At 44.1% G+C, this 11,618-nt stretch overlaps 1 protein-coding gene across 3 annotated transcripts in view; it reads right to left on the bottom strand.

Annotated features, from left to right (window-relative positions):
* Positions 1 to 3,609: 3,609 nt before the first annotated feature.
* The window catches only part of CASP7 (caspase 7), a 30,749-nt gene continuing 22,740 nt past the window's right edge, over positions 3,610 to 11,618 (bottom strand). For all 3 annotated transcript variants that reach the window (XM_068548604.1, XM_068548603.1, XM_068548602.1), the window contains 5 exons: positions 10,969 to 11,105; positions 10,378 to 10,506; positions 7,721 to 7,896; positions 7,233 to 7,362; positions 3,610 to 5,215 (listed from right to left, as the gene is read on the bottom strand). In XM_068548604.1, the coding sequence (XP_068404705.1) occupies positions 4,992 to 5,215; positions 7,233 to 7,362; positions 7,721 to 7,896; positions 10,378 to 10,506; positions 10,969 to 11,105 (796 nt within the window). In that variant the 3' untranslated portion in view covers positions 3,610 to 4,991. The remainder of the gene's footprint in view (positions 5,216 to 7,232; positions 7,363 to 7,720; positions 7,897 to 10,377; positions 10,507 to 10,968; positions 11,106 to 11,618) is intronic.

Raw genomic sequence — 11,618 nt, 5'->3', positions numbered from 1 at the left:
AACATCTGGCATTTAGTAGGGCTTTTTAAGTGTTTGCTGTATACATCAGTCTTTGGTGCAATTCCTGCTCTTTTGGGAGACCTCACTTTGAGGCAGAAAGACTGGAGGGTCCAGTGGAGCATCTTCCATTCTTGCCTTTTCCATCTTTCATATTAAAATCATTGTCTTCACATCATCATCTTCTTCCTCATCCTTTGGTACCTACCTTTTACTGAGTGCTTTGTGCCAGGCATTGTGCTACGCACTTTACATACATATCGTATTTAATCTTCGCAATATTACTATCCTCATGGGTTGATGGGGAAACAGAAAGGTTGTCTAAGGTTATATGGGTATTAAACAGTCAAATGGCGGAGCCGGGATCCGAATTTGATCAGACTGTTAATTAAACAAGGAGGCCATCAGACTCAAGGCAGCTCTAGCGTTGCCGCACCGACAGAAGCCAAATCAAAATCTAAGCCTATAAACATCTCAAGTTTAGGAAAGCGAAAGCTAAGTACAACCAATCACAGCCAACTAGGGTTTAGGCTATAGCCAACCGACACTTTCCTTTCTGCTTCCACTTTTTCCCTGTAAAAGATTTTCCCCAGCTCCCTTTGAGGGAGCACTTCTAACCACTTCCCCTTTGGAGCAAATAAATTCCTAAAATTTTAACATGCCTCAGTTTATCTTTTAATGGGACTCAGAGCCAAGTTTCTAAATACTGATGGTTAAAAGCACCTCTGCTAACCCTGGATCCTAAGAAAAAAGTTTGACGCTGTGAGGATTGAGATATGCCTTAAACAGCTTAAGCTGGAACTAGCAATTTTTCATTTCATTTCATTCCATTTTTTGGCCGTGCTGCACGGCTTGCGGGATCTCAGTTCCCCAACCAGGGACTGAACCCAGGCCGTCACGGCAGTGAAAGCGCGGAGTCCTAACCACTAGGCACCAGGGAACTCCCTGGAACTAGCAATTTAGACCAAACCTATCAGACTGTTTCTGCCTCCCTCTTTTTCCCAAATCCTTCCTGAACCTCATGCCATCTACCTGGGTCAGACCATCAAAGCTCAAGAAATGCCTGGCCTTGTATTTCTGCAGTTATATCAACCCCAAGTGCCTTCCAAATTTAAATCCTTTGACATCGTTTGGCTTTAAATGCTTAAAACAAACTTAACAGAAAACTGTAGTGCCATAAATATTTATATAAACCAAAGCTCGCGCCAAAGCCAACTCCTCATCTTCGGCTTTTGGGTTTTCAGATGTTGATCGTGCACTTTTAGAAGGCTATTCAAGCATGAACCTGCAAGCTAATGGAGTTTCCTCGTCCACACCAGTACTGCGGTGGTGGCCGGGGTCTTCCGCATGTGTTCTTGGTGTATTTGTGTGAACGATCTACGAATCAGGAAGAATTATTTGCCTTCTGATCCAAAACCAAGTCCTGAAATCTATCAGAAGGGTGATCTGTGGCCCGAGGGCACACTGGCAGGGACAGGCAGTAATTCTCTCTATTGGGAGGACTGGTGGGAAGAGACAGGCTCTGCGGTTTCAATGCACAACAGCTCCTGCCCACAGCAGAAACATGCGCAGAATGGCTCCCTTAATCCCATTCTGTCTGGGAAGACATCTTAAAGCCTGCAATTCATATTCTCAAGCACTTTGAGAACATAAAAACAATCCTATTGTATCACTCAGCAGAAGCCTCATTTAAAGTGGAGAGATAGAAAGTATACCATGGAAGTTAAGGGCATCGTAGAGTTTTACAAGAAGATTTTTGCTGAAGGTTAAGACGTGCTTGAAACATGTCTTCCGTGAAAACTCCAAAATAGATATGTTCTTTCAGGAATTCTTTTTAGGTATATACTATATTATCAGCTTCAGTTTCAGTGGAGAGGGGAAGCAAAAATGTGTAAACAAGTGGTCCTTGCCCTCAAAACTGAGCTTCTCAAACTGCCCTGTGCATGTGGATCCCCTGGGGATTTGGTTAAAATGCAGATTCTTGTTGAGTGGGGCGGGGCCTGGGATTCTGCATTTCTGACAAGCTCCCAGGGGACGTGGATGTTGCCCGGCACACACTTGGTATTGACATTTACAAGGCAAAAACATTTACAAGGCAAAACAGTGTAAAAGAACCTTTTGATCTTGCGTTATCTTTGAAGAACTCTGAAGGATCCCATTCCTTTGGAAGTTCATGGTACTCGGGGCTACTGCTATTTGCGTCCCTGCCTAAGGACACAGATGCATTGCTGCTGCTTTAAACTGGTGACCACCGCAGCTTCTCACCTGGCCAGACGTCTGCTGGAAAAGGCCTGACAGATGGAAAGCCAGAGGGAAAGGTGTGCTCCTAGGAAGTCAAAAGGCAATCCTTGGTGGCCAGAGTATCTGGACAAAAGATTTCAGGAGACGCACTGCAAGGCTGGACAAAAGAAAGGATTTGTCAACCAGTGTCTATGTCCTTTCAGTGGACATTACCGTCTTTCTCACAGAGAAACCTTGATTTTCTTGAGGTTTTAAACCATGTTGAATACACTGCATCCCAGCACTCTGAGACCTATTTTGGGCAATTTATATACATAATAGGCTTATGATGGTTTATGGAAATTTGCTCAGAGGAAAAAGCTCAAGGCAGAGCCTAAAGCTAGCACTTAAAATAGGCTAGTGGCACCTTGACAAAAAGCAAACAAAGAGAAACCCAGACTTGAGCCCACCATGCCAGGTGAGGCCTCTTCCTCACCGACAGCAGCACTCTGCCTGGTACTTTTGCAAGGGGGAAGCTTGGATTCTAAATAACAATAACCAGGAACGTGTATTCACCAGGATTGAGTTCTCCTTTAGTGTAATCTGTCATCAGAATTTCAGATTATAAAAAGATTGGTAAGTTTAAGAATGGAGATGGGTATGAACACATACCCAACTTGGAACAGGATTTCTGATCTTGATAAACGAAGGCTCTTTCCTAACAGCGATTTATATTTCTGGACTACGGGGCGTGAGGTAATATTATTTTATAAGCTTAATGACTGCTCAGAGAATTAAAAAAAAAAATTAATGCTGACACTTGGAATCACTTCTGTCTCTTTAATGAAGCTTACAAGGCAAATATCAATAAGCAGAGTGCTATGGTTTTTACTTCAAATTACAATGCACTTGGGCATATTTATTTTTAAGATAGGAACCTTTAACAGGGTAGTCTATTTCCCAAAGAACAGCCTGTGAATTCTGAGAAAAGTGGGGTAGGTGTTTGTTGATTCTCTTGATTCACGATCACCACTTAAATTTTGAACATTTGGAATATTTTAGATGGCAGGAGACAGGGACAAGTCTAATAAACTGGCCCTAAATTAGTTTTCTTATTGAAAGAAGATACTTTTACACCATCTGATTCTGTTGCCAAATTAAAAAGGGCCAGCCCATCACAAACAGCTTTACAAGTTCATTAACCCTTTATGTGAAGAGTTTCAGCTTCCTAAGTGATTATTTACTTGTTGTTTTATTAGTGTTCTAGCTTCAAAAGAAAACATGAATTACATTCTGTGTTGAGGTCAAGTCAGTAGGGTCAATTCTTATCCTGTTTTCTCATTTTCCCACTGAAATAAAAAAAACTTCAAAAGGAAAGCAAACTGAGCAGATTAGGAATTAAACAACCACATTTTAATCAATAAATATAAACATTTGTTTGTTAACAAGTTATCGGGCAGAGTAAAATAGTAATTATCAAGGATTCAAAAGGGGACACCACCTTGAAAACACAGTGCAAATATCTTTGCCATAAACCTTCCCCCATTTAGAGGATTAGAGGTAACAAAAAATTTACTCAGAATAAGGCTTGGAATAACCTAAAAAGTTCCAGGCAGATTTTAAAGCTAAAACAGATGATTTTGCACATAACAGGTAATACATAGATTATCTGACAACTCAATGAATAAATGATTGAATGGATGACTCACTGAACATAGGGAATAGGATTCCTTCTACTCACATTGTGAGCCAGGCCCATATCTATTTCTGTTCCTCCCTTGCCTCACTATCCCTTGCTATGCTCTGTATTGCAGGAAATCACACTTCCCAGGGCCCTTGCCAGATTGCTTCCAGGTAGGGCTGGAAGGGTAAGGTGTTGGAGGAAGACTAGAGGGCAGAAGGAGAGGTGAAGCCTGGGTATGTTGCCATGTCTGACTCATCTGGTGTTGCCCCATCTTGGGCGATGGCTTTGTTCCTGCCACGGCTCCATTTCCCACAACTCCTAGGTGGTTCCAGCTCCTACCAGCCAGCCCCCAACCATGTTTCCAGCTCCTGTGTATGACCCCAGCTTCTGGACTCAGGGAACCACACCTCCTCATAGCCCTAGGTGGTAACAGCTTCCTTTCATTTATCTTCTCTTTCATCATCTACGTATGTCAATTTCCTCTATTGAATTCCCTCTACTGAAATACTTAGAATGGTTTCTGTTTTCCCGACTGGATCCTGACTACTACATATTGGAATCATTACATTTTTTCCCCCTCTAACATATCTGGGAATTTCTGCACGAGAATCCGCTGTAAGCCAATGAAAATAATCACTCAAACCGCATTCAATACCCACTTTCTGCAATACAGGCAAATGAATATCCCTTTGGCTGTCTTTTGTCAAGCACTCTCTTTGCCAGGTACAAATATGACTCTGATGGTCTACCAAAGTCACCACCAATCACGGTGGAGACAGCCAGAACTCATCTGCAGAGGTCATTTTTGTTGTATGTACTAAGTGTGACAACAAGGAAAAAGAAAGACAAACAGAAAATTAATCTTAAGAGAAAGTCACCAAATGGATAACAATGTTAAAAAAAAAAAGTCTCTGAAAATTCAGAGACGATAAGACAGCACCAGAAAGTTTCCTGTTGAATCAATTTTCCTGAAGTTAAAATCTTTTCGAATTTCTGGATCTTTCAAGAGCATCAAAAAAAAAAAAATTCGGATTCACCCACAAATGATCCGTAGCTTCTCAGCTAGAATGCGCCCCTGGAATGGTTATCTTCAGAAGTAGAGTTCCTTGGTGAGCATGGAGACCACACATGGGATCTGCTTCTTCTCATGGAAGCGGGGGTCATCAGACTGAGATTCAAAGTGCCTGGCGACCCTGTCATTCACCCTGGTGAGAATCTGCAAGATCTCCAGGCTTTTCCCGTGCTCGTTCAGGATGGAGCAGAGGGCCTGCACAAACCAGGAGCCACTCCCTTGGTTCCGCCATGAGAAATAGCCTTCAACGGGAGAGAAAGGAGATGAAATCAGCAGACCTGGCCACTGCTCCGCTCACCACCCAGTAGGAGCTGGTGGTGTTTGGGGCCTTCGCACGTGCTTTTCTGAAGTGACAGTACTCCCTGCCTATCCGTGCAGGGTATGTGTCCTACAGGTAACCACTCTAAAACACAAATCTCATCCTGTCCCTCTCCTACCTAAAACAGTTCCCTCGCACCCCTATATTAGGGTGAAGTTCAGGCTGCTTAGCACAGCCCACAGGGCCCACGACAACGTGGCCCCCTGTCTACCTGTCCGGGTTTGAACCTTGCTAATGCCCGGTCACACCCTGTGCTATGGCCTCTCGCTCCTCTCTGTGCCATGGGAGTGAAAAGGCAGCGGTCTACAAGCCAGGGTGAGAGCTCTCATCAGAAGCCACAATGCCCGGCACCTTGATCTCAACCTCCAGAACTGGGAGAAATGAATTTCTGCCCCCCAGTCTGTGGTCTTATGTTAGCACAGCCGGAGCACACTGACAGCCCCCTGTGGTCCAGCCTTTTGAGTTTTACCAACGTGCTGGGCCACCTGCCCCTGGGCACTCTGTCTGGTGAGCCATCTCTCCCTTCCTCCTGCTGTTTGGTTTTTCAAGACCCAGTGACAGCAGCTCTTTTTTCCGGAAGCCTCTCTCACCTGCCTCCCTAGGGTTCACCCTTCTTTCTTTAGTTCTGCTAGACCTGGCTCAGAGCACCTCCCACTTGAGTAACAGGTTGGTTTACACAGATACATGCTCCCATGACTCTGCCTCCCTCTCACGGGCAGGAGACCAGGTTTCTTTCTTCCACGCACAATCCTTAAAACTTGTGACATTATCATTCTCACAAAACCCCATCTGTAGATCCCGCCAGAACTGGTTTTCCAAACACAATGGCCTATTTACTGTAACCAGTACCTCTGTATCAAGCACTTGACAAACTACTACTACAGTTGGGAGAACTCTAACTTAGTGATGGTTTTTACCCCAAACAAAGGAACTTCACTGAACTCACTCAGGCAGACTCACTTCACTGAACAAACTCAGAGTTATGATTAACTCACTTGGTTAATCATAAGGTGGCTTGCTTGCTACAGGCATTTCTGCTGTCTCTTAACAGGATGCCGTATAAAAGAATAAAAGAATCCTGGTCTGAGCTATACCTCTATTATGTATCAAAATCTCTATATGACCTTGGGCAGGTCACCTAAACTCACCCAAGCTCAATTTTTTCTTCTATCTGTAAAATTAGGACAGATGTAACACCTTTCCTAACTACCTATACAATTATTTCAGGGATGACTGAGGTAAAAGACATGAACAACACTCGGTAAATTGTAAAGTGCCAAAGAAATGTTTGTTCTTATAATTCCCAACAATGATAATAATAATCATAAATGAGAGAATTCGGCCTTCTTTGGAGAGAAAAGTGACTATGTCCCTGTGGTAGGCAGAATAATGGCCCCCAGAATAATGGCCCCCAGAGATGTTCATGCCCTTACCCCAGGGCCTGTGAATATGTTACCGGACACGGCGAAAAAGAGCTTCGCACACGTGATTGAGGTCAAGGAAACAAGATGGGGAAATTATTCTGGATTACCCAGATGGGACTAATCTAATCACAGGAGTCCTTAAAAGAGGGGAACCCTTCCCAGCTGTGGTCAGAAAGAGTGGTGTAAGGGTGGAGGGAGGGTCAGAGATGGGAGGTTGCTGGTTTTGAAGCTGGAGGAAGGGGGCCACGGGCCAAGGAATGCAGGTGGTTCTAACATGCCGGGAAAGCAAGGACGTGGATTTTCCCCCCCTACAGTCTCCAGAAGGAACTGTAGCCCTGCCAACCCAGTTTGGAATTCCATCCTCTGGAACTGTAAGGTAATACATTTGTGTGTGTTAAGCCACTATGTTTGTCGCAATTTATTGCTACAGCAGTAAGAAACTGACATAGCTGCAAGCCTTCATTTCGATGGTGGGATGGATGGCATGGTCTGGTTAGCAGACAACGGACGTGATACCTGGAACTGTGGAATAGGCGAAGAGAAAGTCGGCTTCAACTGGGATCTTATTTCGGGGATTAGCATCTGTGTCACTGATAGGCCCCGAGTCGGCCTGGATCCCATCATCAAGCTCTGTCCCCCGGCAAGCCTAAATATCAAAGCAGAGATCACTCCGTGAAGTTGGGAACAGGAACATGTGTGCTGTTCACTGCTGTGTCCCAGTGTTGTCTACGCTTGGCATGTACTAGCAACGCAACAATCTTCAAGATAATTTGATAATGTGTCAAATCAGTAAGCAGAGCAAATAAAAATATTGCGATGTCTTAAACTCTCATAATTTGTGATCGAATGCAATCTAAATGCAGACGGCAAGCATTTAGAAGTAGAAAACTACAACCCAAATTTGCATACCCCAATAGAAACAGCATGTAGATTTGTAAAAAATGATACAATCCAAGTCATTGTGTAATCTTTTCCCATTTCTATGGACTTTGGAAAGGGATTACCTGAATGAAGAAGAGTTTGGGTTTCTCTAACAGGGTTTTGCATCGATCCCCCCTAAAATGGGCTGTCAAGTCCTTTATTGTTGTCTTGCCATCTGTTCCATAAATTAAATTTTCTTCTCCGTGGCTTAATAAGATGCAGGCAAAGCAGGCTGAATTTCTGTGGTCCTCTTCAGAAGCTGCAAGTGATTTAAACATTGAAAAGTTAAAACCTAAGTCCTGTGGGACCTCAGAGGTAGTATTCCCTTCCAGCCTGGCAGCTGTTACTGACAGAGAGTGACGGGCAGATGGTGGAGGAGCCCCCCCTGGAGAGAAGTTAGAGAGAGGGAGAATTCTAGAATTCTCACTCAGTCTGAAACCAGAACGAGGCTGCCTCATGAGGAAGAGAACCCCAAGGGTAGGAGGGCTTCAGGCAGCAGCTGGGAGACAGCATATGGGGTTGCTGAAGGGTGTGGCCTTTGTTAGGTCCGTGACACCGGGTGAGTTACTCAACCATTTTGTGCCTTGGTTTCCTTGCCTGTAAAATGGAGATAACAGTACCCATTAAATGAGTGGATATTTGTAAAGCAGACCACAAGAGTATTGGGCAAGTATTTGTTAAAGAAAATAAAACATACTAAGTGAAACAAGCCACTTAGTAAAGGAAAAATACTCTACGATTCCATGTATATGAGGCTCCTAGAGTAATCAGGTTCACAAAGGCAGAAAACAGAATGGTGGTTGCCAGGGGTTGCGGGGATGGGGAAATGCAGCGTTAGTGTGTAATGGGGACAGAGTTTCAGTTATGCAAGATGAAAAGAGTTCTTCTGGAGACGGGTGGTGATGGCTGCCAAACGATGTGACTGTACTCACTGCCACTGAACTGTACACTTAAAAGTCGTTAAGATGGTAACTTTTATGTTACATGTAGTTTACCACAATTTAAAAAGTAAAAAATAAGATTACAAAAAAAAAGAAAAAGAAAGAAAGAAAATGCTAGGTTGGCTGTCAATTTAGGATACTGAGGAGAGGAACCATAAATTACGTAATGGGTTGGCTCAGCTTGATTTCATCTAAGGTTCTGTGGTTCTAACTAACCAGCTAGCTAACTAATTACTATAACCTATCCTTTCTTCTTCTCTTCTCTTCATCAATGATAAGGGAAGAATAAGATTTAGAATTTCTTAATTCCCTGGAGGTCCAGTGGTTAGGACTCCACACTCTCACTGCCGAGGGCCCGGGTTCAATCCCTGGTTGGGGAGTTAAAATCTCACAAGTTGTGCGGTGTGAGCAAAAAAAAAAAAAAAAAAAGTAGTAAAGAATTTCTTGAGCACCTACTGCGGGCAGACAGTGATCTAGGTACTTTGCCAGAGTTATCTTATTTAATCCCTACAAGAGCCGCTTGAAGTAGGCCTCGTTTATCTTTATTTCACTGATAAAAAAAATGGAATCTCGGAGAGGTCCTAGCACTTTGTCCTGTCAAGAAAAATCACCATGTTGCTATTTTGACAGGACAATAAATGAAACTTCTGTGATCCTGACATGCCCTGGACACGGGTGGAATAACTCACTTTTCATAAGAAACTACAACTGGGACAAGCCCTTACATCTGTAGAGGCCATTACCCTTCTCAAATCACATTCACAATCTTTCCCTCAGCTAATGCTAACTGCAGCCCCAAGAAGCAGGAGGAGCCGGTATCATGATCCGCATTTCAGGAAAGCAAAAAACCAAGAAGGCACAGATGCCTTGCCTAGCTCGCCCAGCTGCTAGAACTTGGACTAGACCCCAAATCTGTACTCTTGACTTCCAGTCTGCTCTACCATGTGGCCTACTAGGGTACAGAAGGTGGGCTCTTAAGATTCCTGTTTGAAGAAATAAGGAAAAGATGCCTAGGTCTTAAAAATATAAGAGAGGGTACTTAAGAGAGAGTGTTATGGGGGGGGCGGTCTTTTTTTGTTTAGCTGCACAGCTAAGAAAAGCAGCGCTGATTGGAATTGTGTGCCTACCCTCTGCCCGTGGGTCACCATCTAATGAGTTGGGAGGCCATTACTTTCAATCATTTGCCCTAAATGCGAGAATATCCTAGGTGGCTTCCACTAGATGGTGTGGGGTAATAGAAAACGTAATTGTTCTGGAATCGGAACACTAAGGCTTGAGTTTTGGTTCTGCCCCTACTAACTGTGCCTTCAGTATGGCCTTTATCCTCTCTAAAGCTCTGTCCCTATATTCATGAAACGGGCATGATAATATTGTTGGCCAACATGCAGGGGTTGTGTTAAAGATCTAAAGAAACAATTTTGTGAACATGTCATATAAAAAATAAGGTGTTGTGTATGGGGTTATTCTTCTCTCTCTGCCACCAGGGAAAAGTTTATACTTAAACTCTGTTCTGGACAGAAAGGTAGATTTGTTACTTCCCTAGGAATTAGTGTTTTGAAATTGAGACCATTCTGTAGATACAGAACCTATTTCTCTTGCTGTGATGTGAGCTGCTTTCATCTTTTTAGGGGGAGATCTAAGTTTCCAGAGAGACAGGTGCCCCAGAGACAGGTATGGAGTCACCCAGAGGAAGGAAGGGCTCCCCACGCTGAGACATTTCCCTCCTGCAGGTGAAGGTGTCTTCCCCAGACCAGTAGGGGAGCAGGAAGAAGACTGAAGGAGGAAAGGGAGGAGTGCACCTTTTTTCAGCAGATCTTGCATCCTGGCACAAGAGCAGTCATTATAGACGGTCACATCAAAACCCAGGCTTCGGAAGCACTTGAAAAGAGCCTCAGCATCTTTGTCTGTTCCGTTGCGGACATCCATTCCTGTGGGAATCAAGCACCGAGTCCACGATGAGTGCCACGTGCTGGCACCATCAGGCCAGGTGCTCCGGTGTAAATGCTGCCAAGGTCACAATTTAGATGAGCGACTGAAATAAGAAGCAAACTCAAAGGAGAGGGTAACTCAGCCCACCCACAAAAGGTGAGCCTCGTCATGGTGACTCTCAGGCCCAGTCAGCCCAAACAGCCCGCCTTGATCCTCAGCCAAATCCCACATGTGGTCCAAATATTACATCCGCTAATGCACATGATGGGACTCTCAGACTGAAAGTTCCCAGTTTCCCCGCATCCCTCTCTCCTGGACACTCGAATACCACCTGCGGAGGGGCTGTCTGCCACAGTAGGTGGGCACAGTGGCTTCCTGATGAACATCTGATACAAGTCTGAATGCAAGCTGAAGAAACTGGAAGGGAACAGGAGAGGTTAGCCCATGCCCAGAGCACCCACCTGTCACTCTGTCGAAGTTCTTGTTGTTTATGATGATGCATTTGCCCACCTTCTCAAAATTCATGTTATACTGATATGTAGGCACTCGGTCCCGGGGGTTCTTGGCCGATTTCCCTGAGTCATTTTTCTTCTTCTTACTGGGGAAATACAAAGCCAGTCAGGGGCTGTGGAAGATGTTTGGACAGGAATGACCACTTGTTTTTGCTACTAGCATAAAAGGGGTGCCCAAGACTGCTGCAATGTCTGTGAAAAAGAAAAAGAGCTGGGGTGGACAGTTGGTTCTGTTTAATTGTCATGTTGAAAATGAACAGGATCTCCTGCTTAATTTCATTAGATGCTACAGAAATGCAAACTGAAATCATAATGCGATACCAGTACATTTCTCAGAATGGCTTCATTGTCTTGGTGACCACGTTCGGCACCTGGAATTATTATACGTTACTGGGCGAGCCCCCTTTGTACATCCCTCTGTGGAAAACTGGCAGAACCTACGAAAACTGAACTTAAACATATCCTATGACAGAGCTATTCCCCTCCTGGGTATATAGCTCAAAGGAGAGCAGACGTTTACCTAACGACAGAGCCACACATGTGCACAGCAGTACTATTTAAACAGCCCCAAACAGGAAATAATCCAAATGTCCATTTAC

Source organism: Eschrichtius robustus, chromosome 7 (assembly GCF_028021215.1).
Source record: "Eschrichtius robustus isolate mEscRob2 chromosome 7, mEscRob2.pri, whole genome shotgun sequence".
NCBI lineage: Eukaryota > Metazoa > Chordata > Mammalia > Artiodactyla > Eschrichtiidae > Eschrichtius > Eschrichtius robustus.
This window is presented reverse-complemented; position numbering and strand designations above follow the sequence as displayed.